The sequence below is a fragment of the Semicossyphus pulcher genome, unplaced genomic scaffold (genome assembly GCF_022749685.1).
Source record: "Semicossyphus pulcher isolate SPU_LCO1_2020_fin unplaced genomic scaffold, fSemPul1.0.p SCAF_13, whole genome shotgun sequence".
In the NCBI taxonomy this organism is placed as follows: Eukaryota; Metazoa; Chordata; class Actinopteri; order Labriformes; family Labridae; genus Semicossyphus; species Semicossyphus pulcher.
Genome location: NW_027211637.1, coordinates 11977298 through 11998694, shown reverse-complemented (window position 1 = coordinate 11998694; position 21397 = coordinate 11977298). Strand labels below are relative to the sequence as shown.

The 21397-nt window shown below is 37.0% G+C and overlaps 2 protein-coding genes across 3 annotated transcripts; one reads left to right on the top strand and one right to left on the bottom strand.

Annotated features, from left to right (window-relative positions):
• The first annotated feature begins 1747 nt into the window (after positions 1–1747).
• LOC138590051 (kelch-like protein 10) lies at positions 1748–4913 on the top strand. The gene is given in 6 exon segments (XM_069660584.1): positions 1748–1860; positions 2338–2716; positions 2719–2829; positions 2974–3591; positions 3890–4039; positions 4566–4913. Coding segments are annotated over 5 exon segments (1539 nt in total). The 5' UTR covers positions 1748–1860; positions 2338–2404.
• Positions 4914–9367: 4454 nt separating this feature from the next.
• sgk2a (serum/glucocorticoid regulated kinase 2a) lies at positions 9368–20784 on the bottom strand. Of its 2 annotated transcripts, none has more exons than XM_069660105.1 (14): positions 20613–20784; positions 18349–18414; positions 18114–18181; positions 17414–17475; positions 16953–17010; positions 16176–16259; positions 14786–14917; positions 13860–13972; positions 13644–13680; positions 13435–13521; positions 13107–13202; positions 12082–12237; positions 11118–11207; positions 9368–10772 (listed from the first exon to the last, which is right to left on the bottom strand). In XM_069660105.1, the coding sequence occupies exons 3-14, from the start codon at positions 18132–18134 to the stop codon at positions 10617–10619; spliced, it is 1092 nt and encodes a 363-aa protein (XP_069516206.1). In that variant the 5' UTR covers positions 18135–18181; positions 18349–18414; positions 20613–20784; the 3' UTR covers positions 9368–10616. The 2 variants fall into 2 exon arrangements, with proteins under 2 accessions (XP_069516206.1, XP_069516207.1); XM_069660106.1 differs by having other exon boundaries at positions 17414–17472.
• Positions 20785–21397: the final 613 nt, after the last annotated feature.

Sequence of the window (21397 nt, the reverse complement as noted above, 5' to 3'; positions counted from 1 at the left end):
TTCAAAATGAACCTTTATGACCTTTACCTTTACTTTATACCTTTATTCTTGGACTTTCTTTTAGACTGTTTGCATTTTAAGATTGTTGTTTTGCCATTTTGATTGCTTTTTAATAACTAATGTTGTCTCAGTTGCCATACGTTGTAACTCTGGTTGAATAATGGTATTTTCAAGTATTTGAAATTACATTAAGGGTGTTTTTCAGGGTTTAATGGATTATTCATTTTAGATACTGACCGTTAGATTAATCAATCACAGGGCTGACACAGAGACAGACAACCTTTCACGCTCACACCCACACCTATGGGCAATTTAGAGTCACTCATGAACCTACAGAGCATGTCTTTGGACTGTGGGAGGAAGCCGGAGTAACCAGAAGGAACATATAAACTCCACACAAGACCCACTTCGTCCGAACCGGGGTTCAGACCAGGAACCATCTATGAGGTAGCAGCGCTAACCACTGCACCCCTGTGCAGCCCATCCATAGATCCACCTTATCAAAAATATCAGACCAGCAGAGTAATTTGTACTTGTGCTTGCGTGATTCATAACTATTTAGCACCTTTTATTTTCGTAAGGAAACAAGCAAATCTTAAATCCAAATCAGTGCATGCTGAAAAATTCACCCCCAAAACAGAGGACAGGGCTGGTCAGCATATAACTGATTGATTATGTTATCGTTGTTGGATGGACAGCCTAACTTTTCGATAATATTTTCTTATACTGCACTTTTATCATTGGGCACAATTTTATCTTTCATATTGTTTTTGAGTTTAAAATCTCTGCAGTGAACACAACCATTCTGTAAAATACACTGGTGATGGGGGCACACACAAAAGGAACTTCTTCACCACCTGGACACATGAACAATGTAAAATAGCAAAGTCTGGAAATAAAGCCAGTGACAGCTCTTGCACCGTAATAACACTCCATATCCTCATTATGAGTCCTAATTATTATGCAGACCAAATCTCTGTAAGGTCTATACAAGTCTTACTTATTCATGAAACCTTTATTCATTTATACAGTTTAATTGTTTAACATAGCTGATTATAAGTGGTTTTATTTCTCTTGTTTATCTTAATAATTGAATCCTTTGCATATAATTTGTTTTTATATAATTACACTAACACTAATCTGCTTTGCTGTGTAAAGCACAGCACCTCAAACAGTTAATATTCTTCTTCATTTGCCTATTTTTACATGAATAATAATAATTTCAGCTACTGTTTCATTTTAATTAATCATACAGGACGGAAAGACATGATGAGGACAGAAATGCACACCCTTATGATATTGAGTAAATACATAGGTGTTAGGCACAATAAGTGTATAAGATCAGCATTGTATATCTGTGGATTAGCAACTCTACAATAAAAGCAACATTACAAGCAACATCTTGAAGTCTTCTATTGTGTATGAGAGAAATCAGCCTGTAAAACTCCCCTAACACAACCCACTACATTCATCTTTATCTATCCAGGCTATACATTATAGGAATACAGTTATGCTGTTTTTAAAAAAAAAGTGTTTTTAGAATTTTGGCTGCTGTTTATGACAAGATATTATGATTTCATAATGATCCATTCTAGAATCCTCTCATAACCTGTGAGAGGACACCATTTCTCGAAACAACTACAGACACTTCTTGGGAGTCAGGAGAGAAACCTACCAAACATAGAAAGAGTGAAAGTTGTCATATCAAAGAGCAAAGATGAGTGAAAATACCTTTAACTGCAGCAATGTGTACAATGAGCTCCGTTTAGATCAGGAGCTCTGTGACGCAGTGATCAGAGTGGACAATGTTGAGTTTCCTGTGCACAAGGTCATCCTGTGTAGCTGCAGCCCGTACTTCAGGTGAGCTGTTAGTGGGAGTTAACAGGGATCCTGCTGAATTTACACACTTTAAATTAGCATAGAAGCTAATGGGGTAAACAAACTGAAACACAGCCCAATAATGAAGTGATACTGATTAATGGGGAATCAAGCTGAAACAAAGTTGTAAATGTTAATATTTCATTTTTTATGGCATGACTTTAAATGTAAAAATACTCATAGTTTATTGCTCATTAAATGAAAACTTTGATTAAGTAAATATCACCTTCTGGGCAATGACTACTTAAAAATAGGTAGATCTGTGGAGTGGCTGGTTGCTGTTGCAATGCACTTTAACTTGTTGTCTGTTTGGCATTGGGTGATTAAACTTAGTCACATCTGTTCTGAAAAGCAGCATACGGCAATATAGGTTTTATATATCATTATTTTGTGAAGTGTGAATATTAAAAAAATTGTGGATAATTCAATTTCTCTTTCTTTGCCTCTCCTGGCCCACAGAGCTCTTTTTACTCACTGGTCCAAACCACACAGTCGGGTCTTTGACATTCCCAACGTTGCATCCGACATGATGAAGCTCATCATTGATTTTGCCTACACTGGCTGTGTTGAGGTGTCACAAGAGAAAATACCAGACCTTTTCATTGCAGCGGACCAGTTCAATGGAAAGGGCATCATGCAAGCCTGCAGTGACCTCCTGGAGAGCCAGCTCACTCCACACAACTGCATTGGCACCTGGTGGTTTGCAGACCTCTATTACAACCCCACACTAAAACACAAGTCCTCCTTGTTCATTCTGACTCATTTTGAGGAGATTGCTGCTTCCGCAGAAGAGTTCCTGCAGATCTCAGTGCATGAACTCGTTGAAATCATTGATTGATCAATGATCAACTCAATGTGAAAAAGGAGAACACAGTGTTTGAGGCCATCATTCGCTGGATCACCTTCGCACCTGAGGAACGCAGAGAATACATCTCTCAGCTTTTGTCTGATGTAAGTGAGGGATGAACAATTTTCCACTTGTCATTACATTAAGCTTTGATTAGCATCTTTAATATCTTGCCAAAGGTTTTTAATGAATAGAACAGGATGGCCAAGGCTTTTTTTGACAATTTGTCTCTTCATAATTTGGTATAGGTCAGGCTGTCTTTGATAAGTCCACAATATATCCTGGATGTTGTAAGAAACAACACATTCGTAAAGGCAAGTGAAGAGTGTCGACCAATTCTCCTCAAGAGCTTGGAGGCCATTGTTGACCTGCGTACAAGGAGGTTTTCTGGCTCTACTTCCAGTAAGCCTTTGGCCCGCCCTCGATTGCCGTTTGCCATCCTGTTTGCTGTCAGAGGCTGGACTAGTGATGGTCCCACCAGTGGCATCAAGGCATACGATGTCCGTGCTGACTGTTGGGTCAGCATCACTAATGATGGGGATGATCCCAGGGCCTACCATGGCGCAGCCTTCCTCAATGCATCACTTTACTGTGTCGGTGGCTTTGATGGTGCTGAACAATTCAGCACTATGAACAGGTTTGACCTGATCACACACACCTGGCAGGAGGTCGCACCTATGCATACAAGACGCTGCTTTGTCAGCATAACAGTGCTGCACGGGCACTTATACGCCATAGGAGGTTATGATGGACAGGACCGTCTGGATACAGCAGAACGCTATGAGCCCAGTACCAACCAGTGGACTTCAATTGCGCCCATGCATGATCAGAGGAGTGACGCAAGCTGCACAACCCTCCATGGCAAGGTAGGTGGAGCTTGGAATAACTAGAAAAACTGTTGATTGATAAGAGCACAGAAGCTGCACATTTATAGTTTCACTCTTTAAATATTTTATCTTAGCTTAAGTAAACAAACTTCACTAGATTATTTAACTGAGTGATTTAGATGTTATATCAATGCGATGCTATCAATAAGTGATCATTGTCACTTTCCAACAAATAAAGGGACAAAATAATGTTTTCAAGCCTAAAGACCATGTCATAGGCTTATAATAGGATACAAGGTTTATATTTTCATTACTTATTACCTCCTCATTTCTCCAGGTGTATGTCTGCGGTGGCTTCAATGGGACCGAGTGCCTGTCATCAGCTGAATGTTACAACCCAGAGACCAACCAGTGGACACTCATTGCACCCATGGGAAGCATCCGCAGTGGAATTGGGGTCACGGCATATGCAAACCATGTTATTGCAGTAAGATATTGAATAGTCTTTACACTCACATAACACATTAACATTTTGTGACACAAAGGCTCGAAAAGTTGTTACCAGAGGTTTCACATAAGGATATAGACTAGATATAATTGACCTTTTATTACAAACCTAGCCAAGGCAGCATTGCTGAAGGAAGTAATGTACTGATGTATACAGTGAGAGATAAAAATAAATATAATAAATATAAAAAAATCATTAGTTCCAGTGTGAAGGTTTGCTGCTTTTCTTCGGCACACTGAATATCTATCTTTTACCTTTCTGACAGGAAAGTTGGCAGATTTAAAACTTATTGCCTGAAAAAAATCCACAACCAAAAAATTATTTGAGTAACCAAAAGTACTCAAATAATATTTCTATTTGAGTAGCTTTTAACCTAAAATACTTTATTGCTGTATTTTTAAGGCACACAGTTAGGTTAGCGCCAGTCTTTACAAGGGTCCTGAGTAGATAAGGAGACACACAGGAAAAGCAGTCTGGACTCAATGCTTAACCTCTTCTCTCATAGGTTGGTGGTTTCAATGGAACCAGCCGTCTGCAAACTGCTGAGGCTTATAACCCCCAAACCAACACCTGGCACGCTGTGCCCTCCATGCTGAACCCCCGCAGTAACTTTGGCATCGAACTGATTGATGACCAAATGTTTGTTGTTGGGGGCTTCAATGGCCTCACCACCACCTGTGACGTAGAGTGCTATGACTTTGACACTGGTGAGTGGTCTGATGCCATGGATGACATGGAGATAAACTGCAGCGGCCTGAGCTGTTGTGTGGTGTATGGACTCCCCAACATGGCAGAATATGCTGCTCCTCGTCACTCCCTTCAACTCTCCAATGAGGAGTATGAAGCAGAGTGAAAAAGATCCATCTCACTATGAGATACATTGTTCTGTAAATAAAGTATCAATGCATTAAACTGCTTTAGTCATTCCAGTAATTACTTAATTAAGACTTTCAGCTTTATACATGGCTTACTGCTGACAAAACCCTGTGACTTTTGACTTCACTGTTGATCATATGAATAAAAAACCTCATTAGAAGAATCAGAAAATTCCAAACAACTTTTAAAGTACAGACAAGCAGACAAAGTTAGATTTGATATTTGACATGAGCATGAACCTCCACAACCCATTGGTTTTCTTCAATGTTACATGCAACTAAGCAGCTACAGCCAGTGTCAAGACCACATATGCACAATACTTATTATTAGACAGAGTGTGGTACTAAAGTTCAACTGTGATGAATGTCAGCAATAATGCATTCATTGCTTGAGGTATCTTGATTGTCCAGGGGTTTAAGATGCTCACAATAGGGTCGAAATATCCCTCGTTCAGTTCTGGCCAGGGACCTTACCTGCATGTCATGGCCCATCTCATTTCATTATTGCTCTGTACTGCATATTTTCTAACAAATTCAAAACGCCCTAAAATAACAAATACATCAATAAATTAAATATCAAATAAGGACTTTGACTTCACCTCAAAGAGGTTTTTGTAATGAAAAAAAAACTGTAAAGAATTGAAAAGTGTGCTTAGATGAACTCCAAGATTTTGGAATAAGTAGATCTGCTTGGCCTGTGCAAAGCCTCTGTGTTGGAAGATTATGCAAACTTACCACTTTTATTATTTTGTGGCCTAAGGACCTTGTCCCCTTGGGTGTCTGATACAGCTGAAATATGGGGCATCGGCCATCACAAAAGTATGCAACTTCGTGTGTTTGTGTCTGTGTTATGGTTTGCAGTGCTTTCTTGAATAGAATTGCATCAATTCATAGTCTGCTTACTCAAACAATTGTTTATGGGACCCCATCCCCCGAACTCCAGTGAGAAAGAAAAAATCACACCTTAAAAGTTTTGTTCATTAGCTTACACTCAAGCACCGGAATGAGAACAGCGACTCCTGTGTGCAGGGATAATAGTTTTATAAACCTAAACGAATCACTGCAGGAGTTGAAATGAATAAATCATTACTTAGTTCATGTTAACATATCTAATTGAGTTGAAAAGTCAACTGGCTAAGTGTGGGTCTTTGTGTAAATATCAAGTTATTATTTATCATCAATTTTTCCAAATTACCAAACACACATAGGCGACTATCCAAAACCAAAACAGTTGTTTTGTTCCAGGTGTTCAAGGTAAGTGAGTATTTTTGTGTTGAAATAAATCATAACATACGTGTTTATTATTACTGATTCTTGTGTTTTCCTGTTTTCCGCTACTTTTTTCAATTAAGTAACTGAAAAGGCACCGGTTAGCTGCTGAGGAATAAGGAAAGTTAGATACACTATTCCTGATTTTCATAATGAATGTCTTCCGCTGCCATGGCTGCTTGGCTTTTAATCTGAAGAAACAACAGGAAGTAAAGCACAAGAGCTAATCACTAGCAGTAGCTTAGACTGTCAACTTGTCAACCTACACTGTCTTATAACGTCAACATTACATGCCCGGAAAGCAGAGGCCTCGTTAAATAACATTAAAGTTATCTTACAACTTTGTTGCACAAGCTAACCTAGCTAACACTTAACGTGATCTGAAATTGACTTTGGCTTATTATGTTCATAGGGTTTGTCAAGCTTTGTGTAACAGTCGAAAAATAAGCAACAGCAATTTCGGTGATTATTACTAGGTTTTTCAAAAGAGCATAAGCTACATCAGCAAAGCTAGGTCGTGTCTATTGCTTTTTTAACGGCAAACCTCATGTATTTTTTTTATTTTTGTATGTTTAAATTTTAACGGTTGGTCCATCGGTGGAAGCCCGTTTCCGCCACTTGGATGAGAAGAAAAAAAACGTCCCATAAGTCATTATATTGAGATACTCTCTCAATATTTCGACTTAGTATCTCAATATTTTGACTTATTTTCTCAATATTTTGACTTACTTATGCTTATGACACTTATGACATCTTAGCCATGTTCTTGCTTCCTCACTTGCGCAAAGCAACAGAAGCGAGAGAAAGCTTATCAGACTGAAATGGATTAAATCATTGAGGACTACTTCAGACGTGGATTCACAAATCGTTAAATTTTAATGGTTCTTGAGGAATCACATAATATCAACTAAGCCTCCCGACTCTAGAGAGAAAGCTACAAAGGAACCAGCTTTGGCGGGGACGAAATAAGACGGATGAAGCTGAAGTGGCCTCCTTCATTGACCATCAGCTGCAAACGTCTGGCCAACAGCAGGTTACAGATGGATGCAGCAGAAGTGTTGGATGGCTAGGATAATTACCGACAGAGAAACTGTTCGTCAAACTATGCATGGCACATAGATGGCTACGACAAGTGAAAGCCTTATGGTATATGCATCAGTGGTTGCATAGATGGCTTCTCTGGAAAAAAGGTTGTGGCTGGAATCATACAAAACCAACAGTGACCCTCGGATTATAGCAGGTTATTTTATAGATGCGGTGGCTGAAAACAATGGATCTCCACAAAAAGTCAGGTTAGATCAAGATACTGAGAATAACCACCTTGCAGTGTTGCAAAAGTTTCTGCACAACAACAAGGATGAGAATCCGGCTAAGTGTGTCACGTTAGGTCCAAGTATAGGCAAGCAAAGGATTGAACGTTGGTGGTGCACCTTACAGAGTGAATGCGCACAGTTTTGAATGGAGCACTTTGACCAGCTGAGAGCAGATGGCTATTTCGTTGACAGCTTTATTGACAAGTTCCTGATCCAGTTTTGCTTCCAAATTGACTGGTAGATTGTTCCAGAGGCCTGGTAATGAAGGCTCTACCTCCCACACTACTCTTAGAGACTTTAGGTATCACAAGCAGGCCTGCATCCTGGGAGCGCAATATTCTAGAGGAGTAATATGGCACTATGAGCTCTTTAAGATATGATGGTGCCTGACCATTAATCATATCTATATACTGTAGATAGAATGCATAACATTCAATGGGTCAATCACCCTAATCATGTGTTGTGTTTCTCATTTAGACCACTAAGTGGGGCACTTGTGCAATAATGCAAATGATGAGCTGTAATTTCAAAACTCTTTCTGATAAAATTAAGAATTAACCTTTTGAGGATTTGGAAAGTTGAAGTTATTAATCTCTGCTGGTCAAGATAATCACTGCTTGAAGTGCTTTGGTTGCTTAAAGTGAGTGTGTTTATACATGTAAAACATATGCTTAAGAAGTGAAGCTGACAATCTATGAATACACAACATAGATAAAAACAGGTAACTTCCATCATCCTCCATATTTTCCAGCATGCAGGATTGTGGTTATATATATAATAAGACTTTTAGACTTTTTGTATACAGCTACACACATTCACACCTGGAAGCTACCATTTTTGTGGACTGGATATCGTGGAAATCTCCCTATGGGATTTCCTTAAATTTGGCACAAACTTCAACTGGGACTAAGGATGAAATGATTAACCCTTGATGGTCAAGATCACAGTGACCCAACATCCATCCCATTCTTGTGAACAAAATATCTCAGCAACGTCTAGGGGATATTTATTTACATTTGGTTTCAACATCTACTTGGGCTGAGGGATGAACTAGTTGTATTTTGGCAGATGAACACAGCTGTGTGAACACATATTAATATGCTAGGTGGTAATTCTTAGGTGGTAAAAGACTTAACATATGAGAGCTTTTTAAGGATTGTGTGTTTAAGGACAAACATGCTCTAAATTGCTGATAAATCAAAGTAGGCAAACATAGGTGATGCATGCATTAATAACATGGTATTTCAAAGGACATGTGAAAAGTCAGTGTGTTTGTGTAATGACATAACGTTGACATAAGTGTTGTTCCAAAAGGACTTTGAGCGACTGTGTGCCTGCAGCTTGCATGTTGCCTCCCTCAAGTTGCACAACATTCTCTGTCAGATTTGACCTGAGTATCAGTTATCTGTTTTGTCTTTTCAAAAAAGATGTATGTTTGTATAATACATTAATGTTGGATTAGATCAAAAATGTTCAAGTGCTGCTGGCTTGAGCACAAAGTGAACAAAACTGCTGACTGTGTATTTGTTGGTTCACAGTTAAGTAATGCCTAGGTTCTGTTGGCACCATACACAGATAGATCAGTGACACGCTGGGGAACAAAGAAACACTTTGTATACCAATCTATCAACCTGTACATCATGATTGGGATACCTCTGCTTTAAGAGTAAGAGCTAATGTGATAGACCATGGTTGTTGCCAACAGGGTTGGAACAATATCCACAAGATTCATAAACTCATGCCATCAGGCACATCTAAAAAACTGAACATGTGTTTTGAAGTGAAAAAGTAGCAGGCTGTTCAATACTGTGGAAGACGTATTCAGATATTTTAATTTGTAAAAATAATCGTACAACAATGCAAGGATATTCTATTATTGTGCAAGTAAAATCCTTCTTAAAAATTGTATTTAAGCAAAGGTATTCAGACAATTATTATTAGCAAAATTAAAGTGGCCAAAATCTAAGTATTCATTCATTCTGTAAATTTAGCTTTGAACAAAACCAAAATAAGTTTTTTAAAGATAAATAGAATCATGCTATGTTGTACAAGCAAGACTTTAAGTATATGTATAAATGAGATATTCAAAAAAACCCAAGTGTATCACCCATCACTGCCAGTATCAAGCACCATCAATCAACAACTTCATTTCCATAGAGGCACTTTTAGCTTACATTGATAATCACATTTTAACTGTACATAATCCTATTGCAAAGCTGCTACTGTATTTACATATATTACAAATTGTGTTACAATATAAGATTATAAAACAAAACAAATCAATTTTTGTGTCTGCTATCAACAGGGTAAAATAATCTTCAGACAAACATTTTCCCAGTTCTAAAACAAAAAACATAATTCTGCACCAAAAGCAGCCATAGTGTCCCCCCTGCGGTGAAGTTGACTGACATTTTAAAAACTTGCATACGTGCATTTGTATTTTCTAAGCCTCAGTGTCTACAAATTGAATTGAATTGAAATTTAAGCTTTGAACGAGACTTTGAAGCCCAGAGCCTCTTTTGTTTTACACCAATTGATACTCACTATGGCCTTTTCCTCAGACAGTGTTTCCTATTTGTTTTTTAATGAAGAAAAATTCAGTTGATGTGCTTTTATCGTCAGTGAGTCACTTCACAAACCTCAATAGACTGACCAACTGGTTGGGGGTAAGAGGTGCTCATGCTATTGGTTATGACTGAAGCTCCCCCTGACTCTGTCTTTTGATTCTGGATTCAAATTAATATTGTATTTAACCTATCTTCCAAGCTGCATCCAGTTGTTCCTGGCTGCCCCTGGTTTACCCTCTGTTTGCACCTGGTTTTTGTCACCAAAATTGCAAACATTTGTGTTGCACCTTCATTCTCTAGAAACAGACCTGGGACTTTTGGGGTTTTACATATTTTAACCATAACTATCTCTATTACAGACATGCTCCCTCTCTTTCAAATCCTAAAGGGGAACAAGCTAAACCCCTGCAGTGGTGATGGATGTCATATGGTATCTCTTCTATGTTACAGAAGGAGCTCATTCTTTTATGTCTTAAGTCAAAGAGGTCTACAAAAAAAACAAAAAAACAATCACCCTGTTCAAAAACCTGCCTCACAGAAAACTGTCCTCAGTGGCGACAAACGAGAACCCATTGAAGGCATTGTTGGAGCTGGTTCCAGCATTGAGCTCTGGGGTCCGGCTCACCGAGTTAGGAACCATTTCTCTGGTGAACTCTGGATCAATATGCTGAATGTCAGCTGGGCCTCTCTGAAAGATGAAACAATTCTTGTAGGTTTATGTTACAGTGCATGACAAGAACTGAACTGCTGTCATCTTTTTATCTGAGACAGAATAAATGGATTTAAGAATGTGTAAGGATTAGGAAAAGAATACTAGAGTGTTTTGTCTGTTAATAACACAGGAAAATAGTTTGTGATTTAAACCCAAGGGAAGGTAAATGATTCTAGAAGAGATATGTGACAAGGTACACTGATATCTTGACTGTGCAGCAGACATAGCTGATAAAAGAGAGTACAGGAACAGACTTAATATTTAAAAGATTGAAAAAAATAAATGGTTTAAGTTTACTGAATGCAGTCTGAAACAACTCACCACATTAGGGTTGTAAGGAGGAGTGGTTCTCTTGTGGTAGAGGTCGTCCCAGTTGATTGGAGAAAAAAATGTGTGGTTCTTTATTTCAAGCTATTAAAAAAGGGTTAGGGTTAGGGTTATACGTGTGTACTATATAGTTTTACTGGCATTTCCATTACACCTATTAAGAACTCAGACACAATATGGGGACATAAGCAATAAAATGTAGGTCTGTACAGTTATTATGTTGTTATATGATAAAGAGAGGATGAAGGTGGCTGATTTGGCAAATGGGCAACGACCTGCAATGTGGGAAGAAAATTGTTGGTAAAAGAATTCACCACCCCACTTCATGTTGGAGTTTATGTTCTACAAATTGTCATTAGGCTACATTTTGTGCAATGCAGGTGCAATGGTACTGACCATCGTCACCTTCCACCACCCCTTCAAGGGGATTGTAATGCCAGAAGTCAGGCGGGAACAAATGTAGTCAAGACATGAGAAGTGGAGTTTAATATAAATTTTAAAGGCCTGAAATGGTGGCAAGGTGAAGTGTGAAACATCAGAAAGGTAAAACATATATATATCTTGAGGCTGCTACAAAAAGCTACAAAATGGTTTAAGATAACACAATTATTTATAATATGTACTACAAAATTTGTTTTTGGCTTCACGCACAAAACTGCCAGAGTTTATTTCGTACCCAGTCTAGCCCTGGTGATAAAGATTTGGGTATCTTGGTAAACTTTATTTTCTTGGAAGTACTGGGAGCTGGGACCTGTTTGATAAAAAATATTTCATACTGTAAGGGGCCAGTTTCCAAAACATGGAATAGAGCTAGTCTTTGAGTAAAGCTAAATTTAATAGAGTAGTCCTTTGAAAAACATGCTTTATCTAAGACAAGTCGTATTCCTTATCTTGGAAACCATTTATTTGATGAGCAGCAAAAGTTGAAGTCTTAATTTTTTTAACACAACACACTCACAAAGTCAGCGATGGCCCCAAGGCGCCTGTGTTGGTCCTTCTGCAGAAGACCGACCAGCAGAGAGCTGACAGCATCAGACTTCCCTGGGGGCAGTGGCAGTGGCTTGTGAAGGATCCCATCATACATTTCATTAACATCACGGCTGTAGAAAGGAGGCTAAAACAGAGGGATCAGTACAAACACCATTAGCTTTTATGATAAAATGACACACATGAAGCAGAAATTAATTTACATAACTCCCAGCATCAGTCTGTATGATCAATCCTGTGTCCATTGTAGGTGATTACATCCGGGGATGAACAAATTGTATTCTTGTATTGTAGATATGTATGTTTGTCTTTATTAGTGTAAAACAAATAAAAAAGGAAAAGAAGTTATACAACTTTATGCACAAATACAAAAATGTAAACAAGACACATTCATGTAAATAATAATGAATCTAAAACCATGGGTTAGGGCATTTATACTGCAACTATATTAGACAGTAAAATAATAATTCTTATTTATGCTATTCTTACATTTTATCATTTCTCAGCATTATTATTATTTAAACTGTGTTATATATTGTTTTCGACTGCACATAATTGTGATTAAAGTAGCCACAAGCAAGAATATCTTGCTTGCTTTCATCTCTGTTGACAGTCGCACATGTGCAGTTCTGATGAGCAGGATCATAGATACAGAAGTATATATGTAAATACTATATCCATGTTTCTGATCCCAAAAAGGATAAAAGCAACAACATGCATGTTTATTGCAAAAAGCCACGTGCCAGTTTACAACCAAAGGAAGTCCATCGCCCCACGACCAACTAATATCATTAAAACGTGAAACATTTCATGTTAGAACAAGATCAATAATTTTCTTGTTATTACATGTTATATTTGTATGTATAATAATGTGAAAATATTTTCCAAATGTGAAAAACGTCTTGTTTGAACAATAACCCTTGCACGTTATAACGTGGTACGAATTGGGTTTTTTTTATTGGGTGACAGCAATACCCTCCGTACAAACTCACATACCAGACTGTAGATCATCTCATAGAGCACTGCTCCCAGACACCACCAGTCCACTGTCCTGTCATAGGGTTCCTTACGGAGAACCTCTGGAGCCAAGTACTGCAGACGGTAGAAAAGATAGAAAAGGAAAAGTTGAAAACGAAGGAGGTGAAAGAACAAAAAGAGAAGAAACATCACAGCGAAGTGTTCTTTCTACAAGTGGATTTTACAGTATGATTAGACTTTTCGTCAAAATACTGTACACTCTAAAATCTTAGCATGTTTCATATACAGCTTGTCATGTGACAAGAGATTTACTGTCCCTCCTGTTTACATGTATTTCTTTACTCACTTCTGGAGTCCCACAGAAAGTTGAAGTGGTTCCCTCTGCCTCTATACCTTCTTTACACAGCCCAAAATCTGTCAGCACCACATGTCCCTGCACACACAAAGTAAAAGATGGAGCCCTTATTTGGTTATACAATATATTTACAATAACTACAATAGACACTAAAACTTATGAAGAAGTTAAGGTTTACAAACACGTCAAATCTCACTCACCTGAGAGTCTAAGAGAATATTCTCTGGCTTCAGATCTCTGCAATAGACGAAAACAAGTAGGTTATCATGATGGAAAGTAAATTTGCGCATTAACTACTTGGTGTTTTACACTAGAAGGCCTGAGGCTCTACAGCTTGGATATGATAGATAAGATTCAAGCCAACTCAAAGGGGTATTCCAATGACTAATCATACATTTTTTGTCTATGTTTCTGACCTGTAGATTATGTTGAGAGAGTGTAGATATCCAACAGCACTTGCTACCTCTGCTGCATAGAACCTTGCTCTGGGCTCTGAGAAACACCTCTCTCTCTGCAGGTGAAAGAACAACTACAGAAAGACAAAGGGAGATAAATATGAATGGACATATAAATAGGGCATCAGAACAATGGAGAGAGAAAATAAAAACACATTAAAAAAGAGGAGAGGAGTCAGGCAAAGTTACACAATGATGATGATGAGACACCAGAAACTAGGGGAAATAATAGGGAGAGTATTTTCCAAGCAGCAATGGTTACACACTTCAACTTTTAAAAACATTTATTCCAAAAAAAAAAAAATTTCAACAGGGGTCTAGAGTCATAATCTGCAAAATAGCATAAAAGCACAGAAAATGAAGTGTTTGACATGAGGTCTGCTGGTTGCACATGGACTGGATGTTCGTGGTTTTATTTGATATCTGTAAATAAAGGATTACTTATACATTCTAACAGTCCAGCCTGCTGTATCCCTACTGTATAACACAGAAACAAAAAGAACAGGAATAAGCAGTTAGCCTTGTTTTGTTATTGGTGACGGTTTGGTAAAATTAGGCAGATATAAATAGAAATAAGGGGGAAAAGGAGTAGCATCTTTCAGATCAAAGTAGTATTGTGCAAATAATAAAAAATCAATTCCGTTACTGCTTATGACTGTTACTAGTGTATTTATGGACAGTCAAAGCATCACAAACTAGTTGAGTAGATGTAACAGGAATTTTAATTATGACATAATAAGTAATATGTCAAATGTAATAGAGTAATAATAAGTCATAATAAATGTACATGGTCTTAATCTTCTGGACAGTGGCATTATATGTGAATAAATGTGTATAAATATGTGTTGTATGTTCATTTATTTATTTATCTAGTTAATGACCCATACCTCTCCCCCATTCACATAGTCAAGGACAAAGTAGAGCTTCTCTGGCGTCTGGAAGGAGTAGTGGAGACAAACCAGAAATGGATGTTTCAGACTCTTCAGCAGCACATTTCTCTCTGCCATAATGTTTTTTTGCTAAAGAAAGGAAAAGGGAAATAAATGTGTTGAGGCAGAATTAGGAACAGAGGGGTCTGTTGAAGAGCTAGTCTGCTTGCGCACAAACACCTTTTTTACCCTTTTGAGAAATATGGCTCATAGCCTTTATTGTATTGAAAAGCTCTCTCATTGAATCTTTTCTGTCCCTTTCTCCTATATATCTACTAACATAGAAAAATCTATGAAGTATAAATATGTATTTATGAAAATCAAATATATGCACACTGAGTATTGTTCGAAATCAGAAGATAAAAAAGTTAGAGAGCACCGAGGAGAAAAGTAAAAGAGAAGACAAGTCACTAAAAAAAGGGGGTTTCTCGAATCAAGAGAAATAACAGTTTTCAGTTTTCATTAAATCTGGAATAATCTTACAGAAAACACATTATTCTAAACAAAGACACTGTTAACACTGTAAATTCTTGATTTCAAAATAACATGTTTCAGGGATTTAAACATTTATGTGGGTTTCAACTGAGTGTCTTTGTATGTAATAATTGTCTAAATCTTTAAGATCAGAACATCAAATATCGAAAGAAAAAACAGAATTTTCAGAATAATAATCAAAAAGTTAGCAAGCCAACTAAAGAAGCCAAAAAAAGATAGCTAGTCCCACAGTGGCACAGTCAGAAAACATATTCATCCATTTTCCAGGACAAGAATAACTATTACAGAAGAATGAAGCAGACCAACTATTTATCTTTTAAAAACAACTTAACATTTCACTTCAGCAGATACAAACACTTCAAATGAGGACAAGTGTGTTTGATCAGATATCCTAAATGTGTTAGACAAACACACAAGTGGTTTATTTTCTGGGAGTTGTAAAATCTGTCCTTTGTACAGAACAAGCTGTAGATTAGATAAGATTAGGATTCTGTTGCTTGGACAAAACACTGTTTACTCATAACACTCAAAGATACAAAAAAACATTTTCCTTTTGGCTCACTTTGAGATTTTTTCCACCTCATCTACTACACCCTGGCACATCAAAATAATGTGTAGTTTAAAATATATTTATCAATATTAATTTCCTGACCACAAGCTCTCTATAAATAACTGCTTATTCCTTTAAGACATCATTTTGAGGGTTTGTAGTTTACATCAAATTTAAAAGCAGCATTGTATTTATATTCATAGAATATTTTGTTCTAAAGAGATTAAAAAAAAAAAAAAAAAAAATTTCAAAATGTTCTTTTATAATTTTTTAGATGAAGGTTTGTAGGACAACAGAGCCCACCTCTTTTTTCTTCAAGATGACTTTCTTCTGCAGCACTTTGACAGCGTAGAATTTGTTGTCTGCTTTGAGCTTGGCAAGCAGGACCTGCATAAAGATTTGTTTGTTAGAAGTTTGTTTGATAAACAGTCTGCGCCACCATCTTGGTACACTGCTGTCAGGACATTTTATCAAACCTCTCTGAGAACAGCATACAACACAGATTAGCGCTCTGTGGAAACAGATGATACTGAGAAATATGAGAAGTGTTTTGAAACGAAGAAAAAAGAAGGAAAAAAAAAGGTCTGACCTAATGTCTAAAAAATGACTAAAAGAACACTTTTGTGTAATCAATGTGTACTTTCTGGTATTTAGTTTTTATACATGTAAGCCACTCCGCTGCTGCTGTATTGGATTGAAAGTTAATGATTGATGAAGCATGCAGCACATTTTGAGTCAGCAGGTAGAATGTCTCTGACTTGTCTACAACATCAGAAACCGCTTACTTTCTCTCTCTCTTCCCTAGGCTCTCTCCTCTGTTTAACAAAGTGAGAACAAAAGCTTCACTGCTGGCAATTGGATCCACTGATATATCTTAATCTGTATGACAGACCATTCATTTTTGCAATTGGTTCTATCATTGCAAAACATACCCAATGTCAAGCTGTTTAGTTTAAATCACTTACTGGAGTCCCTGCTGGTGAATATGTGACCCAAATAAGAAAACTCCTCAAAGGAAAACTCAAGATAAAATCAACAATAATGAGATATACTGTTAAATAATTAACATTTCAGCGTTACCTTTCCAAAGGTCCCCTTGCCAATGACAGCCAAGAAGTCAAAGTCAGTGGGCCTGGCACTGAAATAAGACAGCGTGATTCATTTAATGCATTGTATTTTTGGCACAAAGAATTACACATTCACCGCTAAAGCACTTCATTTGTAATACCTTACAAATGATGGATGCAAAAAAAAGTCTTAATATGCTAAACTTAAAATTGGCTTTTCTCTTAGTTAGTCTAAAAATGTACACATAGAAAACCGTATATAAATATTATGTTATATAATATGACCCAGAATACAGTATATAATTGATTAAAGATGCTGTTTTGAATCTTTTACTGAATTAAGTCTCAAAATCTTTTGAAAATATCTGATCTGTCCAATGAAAGGACACTTTCGGCTGTTCATCATGTGGAAAAATCTCTCTGTGTATGACTATTAAAGAGAGGTATATGTTTGTTGAGAGCAGAGCTACTGACTGTGGGTTTGCTGAAGGTCCCAGGTTGACATCATCACGAGGAGAGGACGATGGTGACCGCTGCTGGAGGACAAATAAAACAAGTCAGAAAGAGAAGGGTGGGTAATTAAATTCTCTGGCATTGATTATCGAAACTTAGAAGAAAAGACATGCTTTCTAATTTTAGTGTGTACTTAACATTAATTAAACTGGTTTGCTGTCGCTGGGAGAGAAAAACTTCTAACACTGGAAAGGTGGCAAGAAAAAGATCACATTTACACATTCAAGTCATATTTTCCGTATGGCATGATTACTATGCCACTTCAAAACTTCAGATAAAAATGTGTCCCTGTTAGATATATTTCATGCATTTCAGAATTTTCTTTTCTTAATTTTAGTATTTTTTGGCTCGTCACTTCCCAACTCCATCACACTATGGATGCAGTGCAGATATCCTGACCTAATGAGCATTAATATGATCTTTGTTAACTAAAAGACAAACAGCCACACACATACCAAAATTTTCTGGAAGCATTGTTATCAATAGTTTGCAAACAGAAATTTGTTAGAAAAAAATAACCTTTTCTTTAAGATGGAACTTAAACTGGCCATTCGGCACCTGTCATATGGTCAAACAGACTTGGGCCAAAACAAAATAAAGTTAAAGCACTGTGCAAAAAAGACTGATTCTCTGACCTATACAAAGGCTAAAATACACTTACGTTACTGTTTGCCATGGCCATTATCCATTCCACTGCCACTGGATATCCAGCATCAGTGTTGGACAGACCTGTGGGAGTAAAGTAGGAACTGAGGGTCATGAGGTCAGCAGCTGTGCAGGAGGCAAATGTGGTGAAAAAATAGGGATCTGAACCATCACGTTTGTCACAGTTATTCACAGAGCCCATACTTGTATTGTGGGCATATATGTGTGTGTGTGTTTAGTCAACTGCTGACCTCAGTGTGACAACCTGCCTGGGGACCAAGAGGAGCTTGTAGTTCTGGTTTGTGAGGAACAAGATGCTGGAACAACAGAGACACAAAGAAGGACATTGTGTTTATAACTTATTGTGTGTGTGGGTTGGGGGGGGGGGGGGGGGGAGGACTGTATCAGTGAACTTGTTTACACAGTAAATATTGTTGTGTCTAATATCTGTCAAAATATACGGGATGACCAAGGTCTCTCACGCACAGAGAGACAGAGAAAGAGAAAAAAACTCAAGTCCCAATTATTGTTTTTTATTTTTTTCTTGAGCAGATTCTGGCCCCTCTTTGTACTTATAGGCATAAAGACAGTAGAAGCATCAAATTTCACATTTTTTACTGCCATATAACTAATACTATAGTCATTTAATAAAGTTGTGAAGCTCAGACATGTTGAGGCCACACATATCAAACTAAATCAATCAAGTTGTACAGTTATATGCTGTGAATAAAAAAATAGCTGTCTCTAAATAAGATTCTTATTTGTTGTATCCATCTTAGAAAACTTTACAGTGCCATGGTATGCAGTAATAAAAAAATATTATTGTTATTGTTATTATTATTATTATTATTATTATTATTATCATCAGCTACAATGACTCTTAAAGGAATGAAAACAGAAGGGTAGGTTTATTTTTATTTTTACAATTTCACACAATATTATGGACTGATATGATAGAATTCAGTATTTTTTTTTTTTAAAACACTTACAGTATAAATACATACTGTAGATCAGCAAATGTACATATGTATGACTACTGTCAGTCTTTTGGTACACCATTGCTGCCACCCTACTGATTATTTAAAAACACTTTTACGATGACATTAAAGCAATAAAAGATCACTTGTACAAATAACATTAGGATGTTCATAACCATTTTGAGAACAAAATAGCAGATTTAAAAAAAAAAGTTTAAAGAAAAACTTTAGTCTTATTTCTTTCAGACGAAACCATGATCTGACTCTGACTGAGTCACACAAGATTAATAATTGAGCTGTGCTTAAAATTTTTGCCATTTGTACCTAATTGTTAATTCATCTAATGTTATTGCTTCTGTTCCCTCAAAATATACTCCATGAATCAAGGACTCAATATGTTAAAATTGATATCACCAATTTGTACCAATTTTTGTTGCATTTTCCCATATTGATAGCTACAAGAAAAAAATACACAAAAGAGGGCAAGTGGACCATGATTGACTATTTACATGTTATTCAGTCAATCATCTTAATTGAAAACATAAAAGATACGCCTGGTATTCTCAAATTTTCTTTTGCAGTTTGGATAAGTGACTTACTGCAGGTGAAGGTGAGTTAATCTGAGAAATCACAGTAAAAGCATTACTAATAAATCAGGACAAAGAGGGAAACAAAGAGGACATTGCGGCAGATTAATATGATAGTGTACTTGACAGTTACATATTTTGGTAACTCCACAGAAAAGTAAAGCTACTATTGTACTAACAACAACAACAACAACACTGAGTAAACTTTCTGAGGCAAACAGCTGCTCTCTGTCCTCATGAGAGTCTTTAAATCACTAGATAACCTTTAACTCCAAAAATCTGTCTCCATGCATCTGAAAAGACAAGTTTTCTTTTACAAACTGAAAACCCTTAAGGATAATAAACACACTGGTAATCATGTTTCAAGAATATTCCATGTACACTACCAGTCAAAAGTTTGGACACATTTTCCAGTGAATGGGAAAATGTGTCCAAACTTTTGACTGGTAGTGTATATCCCATAATAAGTCCTCAAATATTAACAACGAACCCACATAAAAGCAAAATATTTTGGGGGGTTTTCTCTTGGAAACATTGAGAAATTTTGTTACATGAAAAAAATAATGCGATCGAATCGATAATAATTATGAGCACAGATTCAAAGACCAAAAAAATATCAACCGAATTCTGTAAAAATCTATTACAGCATTAATCAGGCTATGCATGGACTGACTGTGCTGTCATAGGGGGTAAAGTATCTCAGATTGCACTGTTTTGGAATATACAAATTATTAGCACAAATGTACAGCAGCACAATAAGGTTTCTAGAAAGTTCATTATCTGGTTCCTTTAGAGCAATACAATGATGAGGACAATTACGGCAATCTACAGATATTCTGTGACATCTTTATCTCCTAAAATAAAAAATGATCTTTGTAGCCTTATTTAGGGATAAACAGACACCATGCAAATAATCCTGTTCCTAGTAAGTAATCAGTACAGCTTGCTCACCTGTGTGCATAAGATAAGAAGGCCAGTGTTCTCTTCAGGACTGAGGAGATTCAAAACCGGCAGCTGGCAGAGCTGCAAGGAGGCTCGCTGAAGCTGATCTGAGGTCAGCTTTCTACTGTATTTAAGACTGTCGTGAAAGAAGGTCGACTTCAAGAGAGTGAATCATTGATGAAGAGTTGGCAGAGATGGAGGCAATGGGGCGGAGTAAGCCTCGAACAGTCTGTAGGTACTGCGTATGTACGTGAGTGTGTGCGTGTCCAATAAAGGAGGGTGTTGGTGCAGATTTGAAAAGAATATGACTTCCGGACTCGGCTTCAAAATAAGACAAGTAGATCTTTTTTGGTCTTATCTTTATATTTAGAGTAAATGTAATTTCGTAAGCTAAATACGAAATAACGTAGGCCTATGTAACATGTATGTAACGTGTGTAACTAAATGTTGCCAAATGCCAGTAAGACGCTGCTCATCAAATTTTCTTGACTATAACTTAATCTGCTAAGCACTTTAAAGAAACTTTGGGGTAATTCTAGTCAATTTCCTGTTTTTCAATAAATTGTATGAGCATTAAGAGATAAACCTGCTAGCATGGCTCTCTCCAAAACGTGAATGTGCTGCTCTGCCCCTGCATAGACACAAAATGCAGTTCAATCTTCACATATAATAATAAGGAATAAGGCCAAAAAGTTTTTATTATCTGACATATGATATTAGGCATGATCGGCTACCTGTTTTGTGGGCTATATGAACTGCCTTCATTCATAGGACAAGGCTACAGGCTAGCCATG

Excerpts from the sequence above, each read along its gene's own strand:
- sgk2a (XM_069660105.1), bottom strand. The coding sequence starts at position 18,134 with ATGGCCATGGCAAACAGTAAC. Across the intron at positions 13,973-14,785 it reads ACTATGTGAATGGGGGAGAG|TTGTTCTTTCACCTGCAGAG; the intron begins GTATGGGTCATT and ends GTCTTTCTGTAG. Across the intron at positions 12,238-13,106 it reads ATGAGATGATCTACAGTCTG|CCTCCTTTCTACAGCCGTGA; the intron begins GTATGTGAGTTT and ends CCTCTGTTTTAG.